This window comes from Triturus cristatus, chromosome 3_1, assembly GCF_964204655.1.
Source record: "Triturus cristatus chromosome 3_1, aTriCri1.1, whole genome shotgun sequence".
Classification (NCBI taxonomy): domain Eukaryota; kingdom Metazoa; phylum Chordata; class Amphibia; order Caudata; family Salamandridae; genus Triturus; species Triturus cristatus.
This window is the reverse complement of record NC_140583.1, coordinates 486,995,616-487,018,300: the sequence shown is the minus strand read 5'-3', so window position 1 is coordinate 487,018,300 and position 22,685 is coordinate 486,995,616. Positions and strand designations below refer to the sequence as shown.

Here is a 22,685-nt window from a genome sequence, read left to right as displayed (position 1 = left end):
TATCCTAGACCTGCGACCCCTAAACCTATATATACTGTCGGAGCATTTCCATATGCTCACCCTCCAACAGGTTCTCCCACTACTCACTCAGGGGGATTTCCTAGCAACACTAGACCTGAAGGATGCATACTTCCACATACCAATACACCCTTCACACAGGAAATACCTCAGATTCACCATTCAAGGGAATCACTATCAGTTCAAAGTTCTCCCCTTCGGAGTAACAACAGCACCCAGGGTCTTTACCAAGTGCCTGGCGACAGTGGCCGCACATCTACGAAGACAAAATATTCACGTCTTCCCTTATTTGGACGGCTGGCTAGTTCAGGCCAAATCTGCACAACAATGTGCCGCCCACATGTCCCACACCATTCACCTTCTTCACGATCTGGGATTCTCACTAAATTACCCAAAGTCAAGTCTCCAACCTGCGCACGTACAACAGTACTTAGGCGCTACAATCAACACTCTGGCTGCCACAGCTCAGCCAACTTTAGTGAGAATCAACGGCATGCAACTGCTGATCTCAAAATTCAAACCTCAACACTCCCTACCTGCGCGAGTGTTCATGCAGTTGATAGGCATGATGGCCTCCTGCATCTTCATAGTCCCACACGCGAGACTACATATGCGCCCGCTTCAGGAGTGCTTAGCACGTCAGTGGAATCAGGCTCAAGGACAGTTGAAAGACCTAGTGTTGGTGAGCGGTTGGGCATACAACTCTCTGCATTGGTGGAATCCACAAAACCTTTGCAAGGGCCGACCGTTCCAAGAGCCTGTTCCACAAATAATACTGACAGCGGACGCGTCTCTCCAAGGATGGGGAGCTCATGTACTCAATTACACAGTGCAGGGACTATGGACTACACAACAAAAGAAGATGCACATCAACCTTCTGGAACTGATGGCAATCTTCCTGGCAATGAAAGCATTCAAAGTACACCTGTGCAACAAGGTCGTGTTGATCCGGACGGACAACATGACTGCCATGTACTACATACAGAAGCAGGGAGGAACACACTCTCCACAGTTGTCTCATCTGGCTCAGAGCATGTGGAAGTGGGCCATTCAGAGGAACATATTCCTCATGGCGGAACACCTCCCAGGCAAAGACAACCAGATGGCGGATCTGCTCAGCAGACACAGCCACCAGATGCACGAGTGGGAGTTACACCCATCAGTGCTCCAACCGTACTTCCAACAGTGGGGTCATCCAGAGATAGACCTATTCGCCACAAGGGAAAACGCAAAATGCCAAAGCTTTGCCGCCAGGTTCCCACATCCACAGTCGCAGGGCAATGCGATATGGATGAACTGGTCCGGCAGATTTGCGTACGCTTTTCCCCCAGCGCCGTTGATACCGCTAGTGGCACGCAAACTGCGACAGCACTCTCTGACACTCATCCTGGTTGCTCCAACGTGGGCACGCCAGCCATGGTACACCACCTTTCTGGAACTTTCCGTGGTGCCGCATCAAAGGCTGCGGATCAAACCCGCACTTTTAACGCAGAACCATGGAGAAATTCAACACCCGGATCCGCAACAGCTGAACCTGGCAATCTGGCTCCTGAAGTCCTAGAGTTTGGCTACCTAAACCTGCCACCTGACTGTATGGAGATCATTAAGGAAGCTAGGAGACCCACTACCAGAGCTTGCTATGCAGCCAAATGGAAGAGGTTTGTCATTTATTGCAACAACAACCACATTAACCCGCTAGACGCATCTATTCAGAACATAATCTGCTATCTATTACACCTATACTGATGCAATCTGGCATACACCTCAATACGTGTCCATTTAACAGCAATAGCAGCCTACCTCCAAAACAGGCAGCACCTCTCTTTATTCAGAGTGCCTGCCATCAAAGCCTTCTTGGAAGGACTTAAACGGGTGATTCCCCCAAGGCACCCCCCGGCACCGGTGTGGAACCTCAACTTGGTCCTCACCAGACTAATGGGTCCACGCTTTGAACCTCTCCATTCTTGTGAGATTCAATTCCTCACCTGGAAAGTGGCTTCCCTGGTTGCCATCACTTCCTTAAGAAGAGTTAGTGAACTCCAGGCACTAACCATTCAGGAGCCATTTATACAAGTTCACTCAAACCGGGTCGTACTACGTACCAACCCCAAGTTCATGCCTAAAGTAATATCGCAGTTCCACATGAACCAAACCATTGAACTGCCGGTTTTCTTCCAAAACCCACAAAATGTCGCTTAGAGGATGCTCCACACACTAGATGTCAAAAGGGCCCTCATGTACTATATTGACAGAACTAAAAACTTTAGGAAGACTAAACAACTCTTCGTTGCCTTCTCTCCACAACACAAAGGCAACGCCATTTCCAAAGCAGGTATAGCCAGATGGATCGTTAAATGTATCCAAATTTGTTATCAAAAAGCTAAACGCACATTAACGATTCCTCCACGAACCCACTCAACACGGAAGTTAGGGGCGTCCATGGCTTTCCTGGGAAACATTCCTTTACAAGAAATATGTAGAGCAGCCACATGGTCCACTATACATACATTTACCAAACACTACTGTGTAGATGTACACTCAAAACAGCAGGCTGCTGTAGGACAGGCTGTTCTCAAAACTCTTTTTCAGACTGCTGCAGCTGGCACGGGTGGCCGCCGCTAATAGGAGGTACTGCTGTGTATTCTATGCACAGATATGAATTCAGCAGCCACATGCCTCGAACTGATTATGCTACTTACCAGTATGCATCTGTTCTTGGCATGTAGGGCTGCTGACATTCATATCGCCCACCCTCCTCCCCGGCGCCTTTTGCAGCTGCAGCTCTCAGAATTACTGTATAGCATGGCCATCACTTCCTGTATCTACTCCATCACTGCCACAATGGCGAAAAACAATCTGGGGATGGAGAGGATGCCCATGCGCACTGTGGTCCAGGGGAGGAGTCACCCATCTCAGGATGCTTCGAAGACTCTTCCAGGACAACAATGTGCAATCATCCGGACCCAACACTAGGCGGCGATCTATGCACAGATATGAATGTCAGCAGCCCTACATGCCAAGAACAGATGCATACTGGTAAGTAGCATAATCAATCTCAACCTTTATCTCCTGATAACTAAATACAGTGGCACAACCGGGCGCTCTGCACTTAGCTTTTATGGATCTTACGTCCGCTTTTGACCGGGTAAACCGGACTAAGTTGTGGGACATATTAACCTCTCTGGGAGTGGATCCTTGCATTGTCCATTCACTTATATCCCTCCATGCCCACACAACGGCGGCAGTGAGATTTTCCCATGAGCGAGACCTCTCTAATCATTTTAATTGTACAAGAGGAGTGAGCCAAGGCTGTATTTTTGCTCCTTTTTTATTCTCGGTTTATATTATTGGCCTTGAGGCTGCTCTTTTGGCATTCCAGTCAGACTCCCCTAGAGTAGGCAGGAGAGCTTTGCGAGGACTACCTCATGCCGACGAAGCGGTGCTCATGGCCCATACGGGCCGGGGCCTGCAGGTTTTAATAGATGGTTTTGTGGCATTCATGGACAGGCTGGGCCTGTCTGTTAACTTTACCAAGACCTATGTTTTAGTGGCGGGCCCCTGGGGGCTCCGGATGAAAAGTTTTAAAGCTGGCAACCCTACTCTTGGTAAGGTCCCGGCATTTCCCTATCTGGGTGTCTTATTTGAGGACAAATTACAGTGGGAAGATGAGTGACCTGAATAAATCCTTGGGAGCCATCGCCAGCTTTGCAAGTAGATTGGGTTGATGTGACCCGGAGGTCATCTTAAAACTGTATAAGCCTAAAGGCATTTCTAGAGTTTTATACGGCAGTGAAATTTGGGGGAATGTCCAATCACACAGGTGGCGAAAAATAAGTTTCTGCGCCGGATCCTGAGAGTTCCCCAAGGTACGCCAACCTAGTCTGTGCATGAAGAGCTAGGCGTTGGTTATCTGGCGTATCAAGTGGCAATCAAACCTTTAGTGTTCCTGGATAAAGATATGGACATGCGAACATAAGGGGTTAAACTGCATGATCCTATCGGATTGTCTGGCATTGGATCATTGCAATAAAATCCCTTGGATACGATACGTAAAGGAGTCTTTCCAGGGCATAAGAAGGCCAGGCATTTTCCTTGCACATGACACTTTAAGTTTTGGGGACGTTAAAAATCATAACAGAACTACACTACAAATGTTTTACTGCAAATCGCAAAAACACTGAGCTTAGGAAACCCTCAGTGAGGTCCTATGTTATGTTAAAATCGGTCCCAGGTATTGGACCATACCTTTTGGCCCTAACTAGTGCTCATGAAAGATTTTTAATCACACGTTTTAGATTCAATCAGCTTCATAATTTTTTAGCATTTGTCTGGTTTCTGTTTTTCCGTCAGACCAAAGATGTCCCTGTGGCTGCGATCTTCGATCTCCTCAGGACATGTTACATTTTGTACTATTGTGTAAAAAAAAAGTCTTCACCCAGAAAACACTTCCTCCGGCCCTTGTTAAAATATCTGAAGTTTAGGCAGGCCAAAGTGTCACTCTTGCACTTACAGTTGTTACCTAACCCCTTTACACTCTGTGCAGTGACAGGTTTTTTGTGGGCCGCTTACAGATCTAGGCTTTCCAGAGTTAACTGAACTTGTGTGGCCTTAATTGGTAAAGTGTTTTTAGCACAAGGGTGTGTACAGCCTTGTCCCCCAGAGTTTTATCAATTTGCACTGTTTTACATTTTTTAAGATGTTTTAGCTGCATGAATTATTTTTTTAGATATGATGTGGTGTATTTTCCTTTTATTGTTTGAATGTTTGACTGTATCTTTTATAGATGCGTTTGCACCCGAATAAAGAAAGACATATATATATTGGTGGTGGTGGTATTGGTGGTGGTGTTAATAAAACAGGCTTTTGAAAGCAACCCGTCAAGTAGCTTTAGTACAGATCACATGTAACACAGATGTGCAGTTGTCAGCTTCAGCCAATTCGCACAGGATTATGTGCCACTTGGAATTCATATGACTTAATCATTTCTTTTTTATTTATTTTTTTTTAATTTTATTTTGAATTTTTAATTTACAATAATACACAACATGACACGCATACTATGCACCGTACAGTAAAGTAAAAAAAAAAGAGAACAGAGAAGAAAACAGACTAGAAAAACAGATCATCAGCCTTCAAACCAGTCCTTGAAAGGGGCCCAGGTTCTATCCCCGAACTCCCGCCTTTACCTCCCCCTTAACAAAAAAACCGCTGACTCCAAATTATATAGTGCTAACATCCTAGCTCTCCAATTAAAGAAAGTTGGAGCTTCCGAGCTAATCCACTGTGATGTAATGCATAGCCGAATCATTGCCATTGCAAGAAAAAGAAAAGCAGCCGTGTATCTAGAGCCCCCAATGGATCCGTTACCATCACAACCCATTATCACAAGTTATGGGGAAACTTTAAACTGAATCTTTAACATCACATTAATAAATTGCTCAATCTCATGCATAAATATCCCCAATTTAGGACATAGATAAAACATATGCACTACATCCGCAGCCTGAAATCCACATCTAGCACATCTATCACCCTTCTGCCTCCCCCATTTTGCAATCTTAGCAGGTGTATAGTATAGGTCGAACATCGCCATATAACATTGTGTTTGTAAGCTGCCTGAAACTGAAATCCGACTTACTAACTGTAATGTGAGCCTAGTATCAACCCCTGTCTTGCCAAATTTCCCATCCCACTTCAAATCCTGCGAATCCAAGTCGGCTGGTAGACAGGATAAGAAATACTGATAGATCACGCCTATTCTGACTTTCTTACGAGCCATTTCTATTATAGTTATATTGCCAAATTTAATAGTGATCTCATTCCGGGGTTTTTCAAGAAAACTTCTAATCTGAAGATACTTAAAAAAATCATGAGTATATAAATTAAACTTCTCCCTAAGAACAGAAAAGGTAGATATTTCCCCACCCGAGCACAAATCCCCAATCACCTGTAATCCATGTAACTGCCATCTTAAAGTAACTTGATCCTTGAAAATTGATGGCAACGTTCCAGCTGCGGAAAAGGGGGTATATGAATTAATATTTGCAATCATACACCTACGGCGAATCTTCCGCCAAATCATAAATGCCGCATAGATCACTTTAAATCTTGTCTTTTTGAAGTAACTAGGTTCTAGTATCTTTACTAAGATACCTTTAGCGGCGTCCCCCAGACCTATTTCATAGATAGTGGGCCTATTTGCTAAGGGGACATCTGCCCTACCCCCTACTAGAAGAATTCCAAAATGTTGCAGCATAGCTGACCAATAATACATTAGCAAATTTGGGACCGCCCACCCACCACGGGCTCTTGGAAGGCACATCAATTTAGCTGCTCTCCGTGCCCGACGATAGCCCCAAAGAAATCTTGAGCCAGCCCTCTCGGCGCTACTTAAAGACGCTAAAGAAAATTCTAACGGAATAGTTCTAAACAAATATAATAGTTTCGGCAGGACTAACATTTTGAGAATATTGCAGCGACCATATAAGGAGAGATGCAAGTGATCCAATCTACCAAGTTTCATGTTAATAGATTTGACCACTGGGAGCATATTGATATCAGGGATGTCTGATACAGAAGCAGAGATTTTCACCCCAAGATAAGTTGCTTCCGTAGTAATGGGAATGTCTGAGGGACACATAAAAGCAGAATGGAGAATCTGTGTCTTATCGACATTGAGTTTATAACCTGAGATTAAACCAAATTGATTTGCCAAATTTATGATAGTTGTGAAAGCTATGGAAGCATCTCTAGTTAAGATGACAATGTCGTCAGCATATGCCAACGTCTTATAATCTGTACCGTTAACAGTAACTGGCAAGATTGTTGAGTCTTCCTGAATTTTCATAAGATACGGATCAATATACAGAGCAAAAAGCAACGGCGAACACGGACAGCCTTGCCTTGTACCCCTCCCGATGTTAAATAAAGAAGTTTCCAGCCCGGAGATACGAATTGATGCATGTGGGGAAATATACAATGCTTGCACTGCCTGTATACATTCGGAGCAAAACCCCTTCCAACGGAGCACTGCCCAGAGAAACCCCCAGGAGACCCTATCGAACGCCTTCTCGGCGTCCAATAGGATCACCCCGAGGGGAGACTCAGTGGCCTGTGCCCAGTCTAACAGTGCGATAACCCGCTTAACATGGTCAGATGTGTCCCTGCCAGGAATAAAGCCATGTTGCCGAAGAAACACTAAGGGGGTAATTACCGCAGCAAGCCTAGTCGCTATAATTTTTTAGTAGATTTTGCTGTCCGTATTAATTAATGAAATAGGACGATAAGATGACGGATTCTGGGCCAGTTTATCTTTCGTTTGAAAAAGTACAATAGTTGTTTGCCTCCAAGATGCTGGTATGATCCCCCTCTGAACTTCCCTTAAAACTATTAATAAGTCCTGTTGTATTACTTGAGCAAAAGTCATATAGAATTCTAACGGAATAGCATCCGGCCCAGAGGCCTTACCATTAGCCAGCGATTTGATAGCCAATTCGACCTCCTCCCAAGCAATGGGGGCTGAGAGAATTTCATTCTGGACAGTTGTGATTCTAGTGGTATCCAAATCCTGCAAGAAATCTTCAATCATAGAGTCAGCGGGAGCAATGATAGCGTCCTCCTTATATAGCTGAGAATAAAATTTTGCGAAAACATCCAGAACCCCCTCCTGAGTAGTCTGTAGCTGACCTTGTTGATCCAGAACACTAACTATTCTATTTGCAATACTTCTTTGCTGAAGCCGTTTGGCAAGAACTCTGCCACAGTTCTCACCAAATTCAAACATCGTCGCACGATATTGAATATATTTTGCGGCAAGGTCCTTACCAAAAAATTCCAGTACCTTAGATTTAACCTTTGCCACCAACTGTTGGCTTTGGTCACAATTAAGACCTTCCTTAATGTTCTGTATCAAAGCCATCTCAGCAGCCCGTAATTGCTCTAAGCGATCCTTTATCTGAGCTTGGATAAGCTTCCAACGGTAGGCCGCAAAGCTCTTAGTCTCTCCCCGAACAGCGGCTTTAAAAGTATCCCATACTACCCCATCCGCCGACGAGCCCCGATTAATACTGAAGAATTCTGCTATCCATTTGACCATATGGTCCCGATATAATTGATCCAAAAGTAATTTTTTTTCGAAGGTCCATGGTCTTGGGGGTTTAGCCCCTCTTGCCCAAGGGCACTCCATAATCATCGCGTTATGATCTGATAAGGTTCTAGGATAGACCTCAATCGAAGCCTCACCAACCAGTTGATCTGACATGAAAATATAATCCAGCCGCACCATTTTATTGTGGGGAGCCGAATAATATGTAAAACCATCTTCCATTTTATTGTGCCAGTGCCAGACATCGACAAGCCCATGTTCAAGGATTAGTGCCTGGAGGGCATAAAAAACCCTTGGCTTCCTCCCCTGATACTTTTCATTGGCCGCAAAATCCCAATTAGCTGATACATGGATGTTTAAATCGCCACAGAAAATCATTGGGTGTGGCCAAGATGCTAATTCCAAATGTAAACATTTCAAGATTGCCGGATCATCTAGATTTGGGCCATAGATAGAACAAATCGTGATAAGATCATTGTAAATCGAGATCTCTGCTAATGCCCACCTTCCCATTCCGTCCACTTTGATCCTTCTACAAACACCCACACCACGCCTTACCAATATGGCCACACCTCTAATCGTTGAGGATTGCTTCGTGCAAGCTACTAAATCAAAACCCGGAGACTTCAGACATTCCCGCTTACCCCATGGGACGTGCGTCTCTTGTAGACATAAAATATCAAGCTGCATAGGTTGCAAAACTTTAGATAAGAGCGCACGTTTCTTTCCAGCATTTAGACCACAAATGTTCCAAGTAGCTATGCGCAGCCTACCCTGCATCATTTAAACAGTGTAAGAGTTCCAGACTCAATTTGTTCCAATTTACTGCTGCTGAAGTACCCACTTTTTTATTCATGTTATCACCATCATCCACATCACTAGCATTATGCTTGTCATGTCTAAAAAAACACCAAAACACCAAGCCCCAACCCCCCTCCACCCTCAAGACTGGATCAACCCCCCAACCAGTCCACACCCAGCCCCACCCACTACCCTGAACTACACCCCCCTTAGAAGGCAACAGGACCTGAGTCCTTATGATGGTTATGAACAGGCTGAACCCCAGAACTCCCCTGGGGACCCACCCCCATACAGAGCCAGCATCCCCTTGATAGACAGATATACACACTTAGAAAGGAAAAGAAAAGCGATGCTAGCTCCTACCGTAGGAGACCTAAGCAATTGGCATAAACCTATAGAGCATTTAGAAATTCTTTAGCCTGGACCTCAGATAGGAAGAATCTAGTCTGACCCTGATAGATTATTTTTAATTTTGATGGGAAAAGCAAAAAAGCTTGTGCCCCTTTTGCTTGAAATGCCGTTATCAGCTGGCGGAGCTGCCACCTCCGCTCAACTGTCGCCTGACAGAAATCTGGTCTGACGAAGAACTCACAACCTTTCCCAACCCGCTTCCTATCTGGTCTTGCAAGGTCATAGATACTTTCCCTAGCCAAGAAATTATTAAGACAAATCAGTATGGCCCGCGGCTTATCTGAGGTTGACCCCGCCCTATGCAGCTTAAAAGGGAAGCGATGTGCCCTCTGGACCTCCCGCTGCCAATCCCATTGCTTTAAGTCCGGAAATGCTTCTGCAAAAAGCTCTATAACAAACTGCCTAGGGTCGGATCCCTCTTTCCCTTCTGGAATACCTAAGATTCTTAGGTTGTTCCTCCTGGCCCTATTTTCCAAGTCCGTTAACTTCCAAACCACATCATCCCTTTGGGCCTTAGCCATGTCCGTAAGTCCCTTTTGCAGAGCCAGGTCATCTTCCAGAACAGAGATCCTTTCCTCGGCCAATGCTGTTCTTGAAACTATTTCTGAGCATGTTTTGACAACTCTCCGGATTGAGTTCTGCATCTTCCGGCATGCTCCCTGTGTCCGCAGGCTCTCCTGGCGCGCCTCCTCTCTATGGGCCTTCATAGTCTGGTAGATAGTGGATAACGTTATTTCCGCCGGAGGTCCTTGAATACCATCATTTGATTTAAAATCATCGGTAGTAGGGACAGACTGAGTAGAGAATGAGTAGTCCCATGCCATTGACCCGACTGATTCTGCCAATCCAAATGCCTTACTTAGAGCCAGACCTCCTTGACCAGGCAAATTATGCCTTACGGGTTTACGCACAGTACCCTCGCCATCAGGAAGAAATTCGGCTTTTTGCGTTCCTTGCCAGTCTATTAAGTCACTATCGTCATCTGTCCAATCTTTTTCATGCTCCTCACCTTCTGAAGAGCCTGAGGCTTAATGGTCGGATATAGAGTAAAACTTATCAGCAGCTTCCAGGTCTTTAGTTAGGCCACTACCATCATTACCATTATCACCAGCTTTCCTACTGGAATCTACGCCATCCGCCAGCATATCAGAATCTTTGCTGAGTGCTTCCGTATTCTTTTGACTTGTGCAAGGTCCCTTAGCCACAGTAGCAGAGAGGTGGACTACATTTCCCATAGTTCCACTGTCTGGGTCATTAGATGCTACTGCTGACGAGTTCCCATTAACACCACCCTGTGATTCATTACTGCTGATGACATATGTGTCTTTATGAAAAAAAAATATTTGTAATATATGTATAGCTAAAAATTTATGGAAGAAGACATGGGCAAATAAGTGTCTAAATACAGTATTAGCATCAGCAGAGGATTGCGGTCGCGTGAGTTATAGTTGCCTGCACTAACTATAACGGGGGAATTTCATTGGTTTTTTATCAGTAAAATTTCCGCTAACTATAACGTGTCTGAAACCTATGGTTTTTTCAGTGAATTATATAGATAGATAGATAGATAGATAGATAGATAGATAGATAGATAGATAGTTTTTTCTTAAAAAAAGGTTTTTCATCTCTTGTCTTTATTCTGCTTCTAGACAACCTTGTGGAAGGAAAACGGAAACGGCGTAGTAACCTCAGCACCAGTAACCTTGCAACCATTTCCACTGCCACTACTCCAACTCGAAAAGTGAGTGAGAGTCCCCGAGGTGCAATGGGAATTCTCTCTGGGAAGAGAAAATTGATTAGCTCTGAAGAAGAAAGGTCGCCAGTAAAACGTGCGCGCAAGTTTGGAACAATTAAAATCAGTAAGTATTGTTACTGGTGCAAGTGGCAGGAAATACAACAGATTCTGTTGAATATCTTTGCTAGTTATAGTTGTGGAATTTAACAGGTCACAATAATTGTATGCATTGGCCTTGCAGTGGATTAATTTCCAGAACTCTTCCAGTTACATTAGTAATGCAATTTAGAAAATCCTAAGGCATAAAAAGGGACGTTCTCAAAAGTTGTCAAAGATGTGCAGTAGTTGTGATAATTTATAGCTGCTGATTTACTACAAGAGATAGATGCCTGTGGGGGCGAGAGTAGATCCAACACCGTGTCACAATCTGAAAAGGGAAAAAATAAGGGAATTTGGTTTTACTGTTTAGTCTGATCATTTTGATATGAAGTGTTTAATAAAGGATTGATTGAGTGATCTCATAGAACATTCTTTTCAGGCTCCTTAACAGGGCAGTGTGATGCATGTGGACTACTGACAAGACCGCAAATTTCCCTGGTCTTTAATGGCTTCTTTTGTTTGGAAAATCTTTGCAAAGTTGATTCACTAGTGCAATCCAATCCTTGTTCACCTACGTATCTCCAGTGGTGAAAGAGGAGGTGTACTTAGATCCTAACTCTTGGAGGCCAAGCACATGCTTGCAGCCGGTGATGCTTATGTTGGGTCTGATAACAGATAAGCTAGAATCTGTTAGCAACTGGCTAAAAAAGTTAGACTTACTTATCCAGGGCTTTGGCAGATACATCCTACCAAATAACAACGATCGCCTATCATTGTCCTTCATGGATCAATTGTTCTCATGTGGTCAAAATGTCTGACACATCAATACTGACTTCCACACAGAGAGGTTAGATGTGCACTGTGTGAAATGGACCCCCAGTGCATCTGTACTTTGACATTACATGATGAAGATATTTCAGTGTCTTCAGTGGCTTTCCAAAAGAGGCAAGAAGAGCGAGTTTGTTAGTAGGCACTGCATATAAGGACAGATTTGCTGGTCTATCTATTAGGTAACAAGTATCACTAACATTAATCAGACCCACATAAGATACATAGTAGCAGGGCTCTTGTCTTTGCTCTGCTAAGGTGAACGTGCAACCACTGATCAAGTCCCTGCAGAGTGACTCAAAAGGTATTAGCTGCAGAATATTCATCCGGTAGCTGGCTATGCAATCATCTAGCGTAGCACCCTGCAATCCAACTGAGTTTTCAACTTAAAAGACTGCAAATAGCATAGCATTTGTCACTGAAAATATGAGTTGGAAAAAAATCTACTAATAGTTTTGCAGATTCCATCAAGAAACCCAAACAGAAGGAAGGAAGGGAAAAGAAAGGGAGGTTGCTAACTCCACTAGTAACCATAGTCAAGATGATGGGCAAGTATTTCCTCACTCAATAGCAATGGACTTATGTTACCCATGATTTATTTTGATTATCCAGTATTGGTGTATCTTACATAGATTCACATGCCTGAGTCATTCCCCGTCGTCGAGACAGTAGTCCCACGGTAACATAATAAAGCGGTATGTAAATAATGCCATAGGCTAAAATGGCCTTGAGCCTTATTTCAAATAACCTGTCCTTTTAAAAAGAAGACCAACTGTTCAATGAAGCCAATCAGCTGCTAGCACCCTCTACAACTCTCCTAGCAGAGGCAGTTTCCCTCTGAGTTTCACTGCACTCTGTATATGAAGGGAGTGTCCCTGAGATCTACTCAGTTTTCTTCATTCAAGCTTCTGGAATTTTTCCTGAAAGTTGAGCTTCACCAACATGTCAGATAAAAAAGGCCTTCTCTGCCCATGTAAGACATGTGGCAGGAAAAGAGCTCATGTGGACAATCCACACAAAGACTGTATTTATTGCCTCTACCCTGCTCATGAGGTAACAGTGCAAAATCGGTCATACTTTTTCCTCTAAACCTGTGAGGGATAGAGAAGGGAGGCTGCTTTTGTGGCTCCAGTCCACTAGGCAAGAAAAGTTTTCAGAGGAGGACAGGGATGGCTCATCCATACCTCACAAGAGATCCAGATCCCAGGACGACACCCCTCGAGAGGGCAGGAAACCCCTCAAACCCTCCCAGGAGAGTAAGACATCTAAAAAGGAGAAGCACCATGAAGTCTCCTCAAAGCTGGTGACATCTGTTCCCACCACTCCTGTGAGAAAGTAGAAAGAACATCATAGAGCCTCCTCCAAGGATTCTGTGAGGCACAAGGACAGAAAATCTTCAATGAAAACAAGTATTCCAATCCCGTTGTCAGCTCTGTCGACTGTAGGAACAGCATGACGGCGGCTGCCATTTCAGGGCCCATACCGTCAACGACAGTCTCATTGTCAACATCTCTCCCGCAATGACTGCACCGTTGACGACGGATTTTCCTTCTTTAGTGTTGAGGGTACCGTCGACGCCACCGTCGATGGCGGTGAATATTACCAGGGTGACAAAGACCTTTCTTCCCCCGGATTTCTCATCCTTCACTAAGATTTTCCCATTGCCTCCTTCACACCCATTGGACTTCCAACAGTCAGAGGATGAGGATGACGGTGGAGTATGTAGGATGGCGCATAGTCTGTCTGAATTGCATGTGAAATGCCAGGACGAAGAGGATGATTATGAGGATGAACAATATTATCAGCCATATCTAGTTCAGCCGCGCCATTACCAGCCTTATTGCTATCCTCCTGACCCTCGTTCTAGAGAAATGGCGCATTTACCACATCTCTAATCCAAGACCTTTAAGCCATGATAGCAGACTATAGGCAGAGATTTCCACCCCAGGATGTCCATATTGAGCCACTGCCACATCAGCCGCAGCCCCCAGAAACGCCGGCTTTACCTCGACCAAAAACGCTTACAATACTGCTCCCTCCAATACAGGCTTCTGACGAGGAAGACCCCTCTTCTTCAGATGAAAAGAGAGAGGAAGGAGAGATCCAAGATCCTCACCCACCTGTAAATCCCTGGGATGATTATATCATACCTACTCCGTCTCCTCTGCCGCATCACCCAACAGACTCACCTCCAGATGACATTGGGGTGTTCCACAACTTGATGGAGAGAGCGTTAAACAGATTCGATCTTCCCATGGCTGTGAAACATACTGATTGCTTTCTGTATGATTTTAAGGAGGAGGCCAGGAAATCTATTCATACAATCAATATAACAAATTATGTTTGGCAGGAGGGTGTAAAAATAATGAAGACACCGGCCACGGTATGGCCAGTGCTCCCTCTAGTAGATAAAAAGTACAGGGCCCCTGAGGATTCCACTTCTTGGCTGATGGGTCACCTGAAGCCGGATTCCGTCATTTCGCAGGCGGCGCAGAGAAGATCAAAAAATGTGGCTACCTCGTTCTTGACTCCCCCTAATAAGAAGCGGCATAGACTGGATATCATGGCTAAGCGCTTTTCCACCATGGTGGCAGTTACCATCCAGGCAACCAACGCTCTTGCTATCATTAGCCGTTACGATCTGCAGATATTGTCAGATGTGGCATCTTTGTTAGACCTCATCCATGAAGATAAAAAATAAGAGGTGAGGAAGATCCTTCCAGAGGGTGAAAAAGCAGCCTCTATAACCATTGACTGTGCTATGGATATAGCTAACACAGGTTTCTGACAACTGGCAAGTACAACAGTGTTTAGGCGCCAGGAATGGTTGATCGAGATTCCTCATTCTGCAAGCAGATTGATGAGGCACTGCTCTCCATAAAAACAAACACTGACACAGCAAAGTTAATAGGCACCCTACAATATAGAATGATGCTTTTCAGAGGAGCAAAAGGACGCGGATTTACCCACATACAGTGGCGGTTTTCAGAGGGCACAGCAATGCCAGCCCTATCAGGCGCAATACAGGCAGACCTATCAGCCTTCCACCTACCATCAGTCTTCTTCGGCTGGTTTCTCTCATCAAGGGGGCCGCAAGAAAACACCGTTCCAAGGGCGAGACAACTGAAGGAAACAATGATTAAGACCGGGTACAAGCTTCCCCCCTTTACCCTTCCTGTGGGTGCAAAGAGTTTTAATTTCTACCAGCAATGGGAGAGCATAACATCAGACCAATGGATATTGGCTCAAATTGCCTTTGGTCATACTCTGGAGTTCACAAACAAACCTCCAACTACTTCACCCAAGGACACCCCTCCCCTTCGTCTTCACTTATTGCACATGGAAGTAAAGATCATGCTCTCAAAAGGCGCAATCGAGGAAGTTTCAACTCTACAAAAGCGTCAGGGTTTCTACTCCCATTTTGTCTTAATAAGGAAGAAATCAGGGGAGTGGAGACAAATACTGGATATCAGAAAGCTCAACAAGTACCTGAGAAAGCAAACTTTCAGAATGTTAACTTTAGCCAAGATCTTGCGTCTCCTCAACAAACAAGACTTTAGGACCTCACTCGATCTGGAAGACTCATATTCCCACATCCCCATCCATCGGAAACACTGAAAATTCCTCAGGTTTATGGTAGCTGGTACCCAATACCAATTCAAGGTTCTCCCTTTCTGCCTCAAGTTAGCACCCAGAATATTTACAAAATGCCTCGCACTAGTGGCCGCTGCCTTACGCTCTCAAGGTCACCTAGTATTCCCCTACTTGGACGACTGGCTCCGGAAGGCACCAACAGCAAGCTAAATGGCCAGAAACACAAATGCTTTTCTCCATCTATTCAGCAAACTAGGGTGGACACTGAACATCAAAAAGTCTTAATTTTTTCCTAGTCAGATAATACCTTCTCTAGGAGTCAGATTGAATACGAGCCAATGCCAAGGCCTTCCTATAGGACGAACAACAGGATACCTCTACAGCGACTGTCTGACTATCTCAAGAAGAATGTCCATTTCAGTGAGAGGGTACAAGTTGCTCCTAGGAATGTGCTCATCAGCAATCGAAGTAGAACCTTTAGCCAGGCTCAATATTAGACCTCTGCAGGAACATCTTCAGAAACAATGGCTGCAAACATCGGAATACTTCGAAGATGCCATTCAAATAGCCCAGCCATGAAAACAGCAATGCAATGGTGGTGTCACAGAACACATCTTTCAAAAGGCCTCACTTTCCTGCTAACGATTCCAGACTACAACCTGATAACAAATGCCTCCTTGGAAGGCTGGGAAGGTCACTTGCAGGCCCTTCAAATTGAAGACAAATGGTCCAGTTCTCAACAGCAAAGTCATATCAACAGCCTGGAGCTGAAGGCTATATTCCTCTTTTTACAAGCCTTTCTACCAAGCATAGCAGGTGCCTCCGTAGTAAACAATACTAACAGTATGTTCTACATAAACAAACAAGGGGGAACCAAATCTCTCACACTTTCGCTCTCACGCTTTCGCAGGAAGCGCAAGAATCATAGAACAAAGCATGATGTGTCTCTCTCAGGGCCGAACATGTTCCAGGCTTGCACAACACGCTAGCAGATGTTCTCAGCAGAGCTACAGACAATTGCCATGAATGGGAACTCAACCAATCTTAACTGGATGGACTATTTGCACTATGGGGGAAAAAAACGCTGGACCTGTTTGCTACAGACATCAACGCCAAATGCCAGTCCTATGCCAGCAGATTCCCTCTCCCGGGGTCTCAGGGCAACGCGATAGAGACAGGCGTGATATCCGAATCTGGAGTCTCTGCTCTTGCATGCCTGGCTCCTGAGTACCTGGAATTTAGGGACATGAATATTTGCCAGGAATGTATAGACATCCTCTCGAAATCTAGAGCTGAAAGTACCAACAAAAATGTACAAACTGAACTGGAAAAGGTTCTGTTTTTGGTGCCAACAAAATGGCCTGCATCCCTTTGAAGCATTCCTGCAACAGATTTTACCATATCTCCTCTCCTTGGCAAAATCTGGTTTAGCTTTCGCCTCAGTTAAAGTGCATCTAGCCTCCATCTATCGTTCTAGAAGAGCTTCCAGCACTTCTGTGGGAGTGAGTTCACTGTCACTCTATTTGTGCAGTAAGGCAGCCCTAACTTGAGTTTATTGCTGCTATCTTTGTTATATTGATGTCCCATGTTCTTGCTACCTCCCTCTTTTTAACACATTTTTTCACCTCCCTAAGAAAATACTGATATATTCTACCCAGTTGAACAGTTCCTTGTGCCACCTCTGAATACTAGTGTGTTTTTTGACCTTTGGGGCCCTGGTGATTTTTCGTTTAGCCGTGGCAAAAAGTGTGAATCTGCTGGTTATCATGTTGTTTTTCGGTCTTTAGGTGCATTTTATATGGTCCTTTCTGTTAGGACAAACACTTGTATCAAACCGTTTTCCAATATGACACATCCCCATACCATATGATAAAAATCAGTCTGTCCTAACATGTGGACAAAATGTATTAATTCTTCTAGGGATGTAGACTTTGCGTAGATAACAAAACTGTATCAGCTTAAGTATAGAATTCATAGGTGTCTATAGGGTACTACGCAGAACCCTTTTCCATTTTATGTCACCTAATAGATCTATTCATCTCCACCGCCCATCTTGTTCCTCAGCAAGTCCAGTGAGCATTGTCTCTGAGTTACCAGTGCCCGGTAAATTAGCATAACTGCTTTTTGCCTACCACTGCAAATTACCCTCTGTCTTTGTGTATCAGGGGTTCTATGTGTATTTTAGTAGGACCTATGTTTCACAGCTTCCGTATCAATGCAGTGATGGATCTCTGATGGAGAAAGTGTCCCCTAAGAATGTTCTACCGCTCCTGCAGCTCCATGAACTGAACTTAGGTCCACAAATGCCAAAGTTCTGCCCATTTGGAGATTCCTGAGTATTGTAAAGACAATATAATTAGTTTGAAATTTCCTTCCAAAAAGTCTGACCTCCCCCTTCTATCAATATGGACTCCCAGGTATCGCATGATAGCCTGTTCCCATTTAAGTGTCAGTGACATGCTGGGTCTTTGGACCCTGCAGGTTGATAAATAGGGCAGGCACTGGATTTCTCACAGCTTATTTTTAACACCGACAATGTGCCATATTGCTTTAGGGCTTCCATGACTTCTATTATATAAAAATGCTTATCCACCAAAACAGCAGCATATCATCTGTGTAAGGTGAAATTCAGTGTGATATGCAAGCTGTCACAAGGCTCCTGTAGCACTTCCCCACCTTACTGTATTTGCCAGTGGTTCTGTAACTATGACAAACAGAATGGGGGAAAGTGGACAATCCTACCCAGTGCCTCTAACTAAACAGTAGTTTACCTGTTCTCACTCTTTAGGTATGTTTGGTTCGTATACAAAAGTTTCTTCCAATCCCTGAACCCTTCTCCCACTCCCATCCTGTCCATAACCATAGGCAGGGTGGAGCTAGAAGGCAGCAGCAGCCGCTGCTGCCCTCTGCTGACTATACCACCGCATAACACTAAACTCCACCTCCCCCGCCAAACACCACCAACATCTTCCACTTGAGATGAGGAGCTCACATTTTTTCACATTTTAGAGTCAATCGCTATCAAGCACGGGATCATACATCTGATGCACTGGGGTTTCACCCTTTTCTTGCTATCCTCCTCACTGACCTACACCCCTCCTTCAGAGTGTGCTTGCCAACTCTCGCCTCTATCATGGGGGCAGAGGTCCCTGCTGTATTGCAAAATGGGGTTTTAGAACTGGTACCTCATGAAAAGAGGGATAGAGAATATCAGTTTCTTTACTTCCTGTTCCCCAAGAAGGAGCATGACCTGAGGCTTATTCTCGATCTTCCTCTGTTCATCAGGCAAGACTGGTTAAAAATGCATTCCCTGAGGCAGATCATGTTTGCCTTGATACCGGGCGATTGGTTGGTGTACTTGGATCTCCTGGAAACCTGCTTTCATCTTCCAAGCCTCCCTAACCTTAAAGGCTACTTGAGGTTCATGGTCGGATCCCAACATTTTCATTTTATTTATATAGATTTCCAGTGGAGGATGTTGAACACTTTCTCAATAGCGATTGCAAGTATTAGTGCGTCGGGGTAGTCCAGAGTGGGGTAGTCCAAGATCTTCACCAGTATCCCAAATATGCGTCCCCGCGATGGTTCTCCGCCAGCTGGGTCTACTTGTCCAACGGCCACCCTCTCAGGAGGGGTGTGGCCCAGCTCAATTCAGGGGACCAAGTTGCGGTTCCTGCAGTAGTTCTCTGGTCATGCGGTGCATTTCCCTTAGAGCAGCCTGTTTCCTACGAGTGCTCAATCCCAGTTCAAAGGATAGATATCCAGCTGGGACACAAGACGTTGATCAGCTGCAGGAGCTGCCATGAGCTCAATAAATCTGCTCCTCACTCGATGACATCCAGTCTTGTCTCACCCTGATACACTGAATCCCTAAAGAGGAAAAACACTACTTTTAGGAAATTTGAGCTTTAGTGGAGAACATCCAAATTGGCTTAGGATAAATTCATCTATAAATCTGCAAATAGAAACTATCTAAAAAATATCAATGCGGCAAGAAAGATTCATATAGTTGATAGAATCAACACTGCAGGAAATTCTTCAAAAGAGCTTATCTGAAAGAAACACGTTGGTGTTAGATTCCTTACCTCAGAATATCCCCAGGTGTCAGACTGGATCCGGAAAGTTTTTGCTAGCAGTACCTGTGCGCGTCAGTAGGTGGCGTTGTGCGTCTCCGCATCCGTTGCTGGCGTCATATGTGCCGAGATGACGTCACGGAGACAACTTAGGCGCCACCCATGCGCGCTGACGTCAGTTCTTTTTCCGCGCCAGTAAGCACAGATCTGATTAGAGCACGTACCTTAGTCCATTTTTTACTATCTTTCTGAGACTTTTTGTCTCCTGGAAGTTTGAGTATACTCTGGTGCACGTAGGGATGCCTGGTTTAAAGTCTTGTGGGGGCTGCCGTCGCAATATGTCGGTGGCGGACCCTCACAACATCTGTCTCTACTACCTGGAGAGCAACCACGACTCCCGGTCCTGTATGGACTGTCTGGCCATGGCCCTGAAGGGCTTGAGGGAGCGGCGCTGGAAGCTGCTTGAGGTCCGTTACTCATCCCCGCGCCGCTCACGGTCCGCTCCTGAGAATGCTCGCAGGGCCACCATCATCGTTCCTCGGGCTCCAAGTCTTCACCCTCTGATTCGGGTAAGAGATGACACAAAAAGAAGTTGAAGAAGCGTTGTTGCTCCCCGACGTCCCCCCGTCTGTCCCCGTATGCGGACGAGGGGGACAGGGTTCTGCCCCAGTGGCTCCTTTGGAGCCCGGGTGTCCCGCGGCCTTCCCACCTTATCCGGGTCCGTCGGCGACTCCCGCACAGGTGCAAGAATTTCTTGCTACCATGGACCGCCTGTTTAGGCCTCGGGCTCCCGCCGGTGCGGCCTTGGGCCCCGCGGCCCCGTTTCAGGATCCTGTCGGCGCTGCCGGCCCCGGCACCGCAGGATCCTGCGCCGCTGGCTCCGGCCACGGCGCCACAAGGTCACGCGCTGCCGGCTCCAGCGCCACCCTCGGCTCCGCCTCCGCAATGGATGCCATTTGTTCCGCCCCTGCCCGCGTTCCAGGACACTTTTGTCCCTACCTGGGATCCGCATTTGGACACGGCGCCGGTTCGGCCCCGTCCGGCGCCGTTCTCGGCGCGGTTTGTTCCTTCCCCGGTCCCTGCCCTGCCGCCGCAGTCTGTATCAAGTTCTCATCAGTGTGACTCTGAGCAGGACTGGGCGGACGAGTTAGAGAAGGCCGGCGGCCTTGATGTCTTCTCTAACCCGGGGTTTACCTCTCCTCCGCCTTTTATGGAGGAGGGCGCTTCTTACACGGTGGTGCTCCGTCGGGCAGCTCAGGTCCTCAATCTTGATCTCCCTACGGTGGCCCTAAAAACTAATCTCCTCACCAAGGTGCTCCAGACGGCGTCCACCTTGTCGGAGCCCCTGCTGCCATTTAATGACGCCCTCACTGACGTCTTACTGGGCACTTGGTCACGGCCAGCCACAGGGGCCCCTGTGGATAAGAACGTCGCCCGGCTTCATCGCCCGGCGCCGGGTGACAGTTGCTTTCTGACCACTCATCCTACGCCCAAGAGCCTGGTCATTCAAGCTTCGACGTCCCAGAGTGCCTTTCCCACGGCTCAGCCGGATAAGGATTCTAAGAAGCAGGAGCAGTTCGGCAAGCGGTTGTTCTCTTCGGCCAGCTTAGGGCGTGAACACCGCCTGCCTCTTGGGCCGATATTCCCACACGGTGGGGGATACAGTTGCACAGGTATTGCCTCAGTGTCCTGAAGAGACCCAAGCTGTGCTATCCCAAGCTGTTGCCGAGGGTAAAGATGCGGCTAAGTTCATTATTCGGTGTGGTTTGGACACCGCGGACTCACTAGGCTTCGCCGCCACGCCTGGTTGAGATCTACCGGGTTCTCGCCAGATGTCCAAAGCTCACTCATGGACATGCCCTTTGATGGCACTCGCCTGTTTGGCGATAAAGCGGACACTGCGCTGGAGCGTTTTAAGGACTCGCGGGCCACGGCCAAGTCCTTGGGTCTTTCCACGAAAAGCCCAGCCACTTCTGGTTATCGCTCCTTTCGAGGCCATGAAAGGGGCGCTCAGGGACGGTCCTTCAGCAAGCCTGTGCAGACCCAGCCTTAGCGCCGTAGCGGTTTCCGCAGGGGCAGGTCTGGGAATCAGCGTGGGGGTCAGTCCACCTCAGCCCCCGCTGCTTCAGCCTCCAAACCTTCCTAATCCGAGCTTTGGGGGCACCCCACTTCAGTGGTTGGCAAGATCCACCATCACCTTCCTCACTGGCACGCTATCACATCGGACAAGTGGGTGTTGCAGATCATCCGCAAGAGTTACTCCCTTCCCTTTCAATCCACCCCTCCAGCCATGCCACCTCAGCACCACCGCATGTTGGGGGAACACTTGGCACTTCTCCAGCAGGAAGTCACGCCCCACACGCCAAGGGGGCCATCAAGTGCGTTCCTGGGCCAGAAGTAGGGAGTGGTTGTTATTCCCACTACTTTCTGGTCCTCAAGAAGGACAAAGGAGGTCTGTGTCCCATCTTGGACCTCCGGAACGTCAACCGCTTCCTCCGGGAGGAGAAGTTCAAGATGTTGACTTTGGCTCAGGTCTTGTCTTCTCTCGATCCAGGAGATTGGATGGTAGCGTTGGACTTGCAGGATGCCTATTTTCATGTTCCCGTCCTGCTGGTCCACCGGCGTTACCTGCGGCTCATGGTAGGCCTCGAGCACTTTGTTTACCGGGCTCCCCTCTGGCCTTACCAGCGCCCCTCGGGTGTTCACAAAAGTGATGGCGGTGGTCGCAGCTCATCTGCGCAGATCGGGGGTCTCAGTCTTCCCCAATCTAGATGACTGGTTGTTGAAGGCGGGCTCGCCCCAAACGGTCGTCTCCCTTCTCCAGACTACGCACGACCTTCTGCATTTGCTGGGGTCGCACCGGAGTCCCTCTCAGAAGCTCCAATTCATCGGGCGGTTCTGGATTCGGTGCAGTTTCGGGTCTATCCCCCTGGACTAAGGATCCGGGATATTCAGGCTATGATTCCGATCTTTCAGCCTCTGTCCCGGGTTTCAGTCAGGATGACCCTCCGGCTCCTGGTCC

General features: G+C 46.5%; 1 protein-coding gene across 10 annotated transcripts in view; it reads left to right on the top strand.

Annotated features, from left to right (window-relative positions):
- TP53BP1 (tumor protein p53 binding protein 1) overlaps positions 1-22,685 on the top strand; it is a 956,094-nt gene that overhangs the window by 736,564 nt on the left and 196,845 nt on the right. For all 10 annotated transcript variants that reach the window (XM_085644315.1, XM_085644316.1, XM_085644314.1 and 7 more), the window contains one exon: positions 10,984-11,193. In XM_085644315.1, coding sequence (XP_085500441.1) covers positions 10,984-11,193 — 210 coding nt within the window. The remainder of the gene's footprint in view (positions 1-10,983; positions 11,194-22,685) is intronic.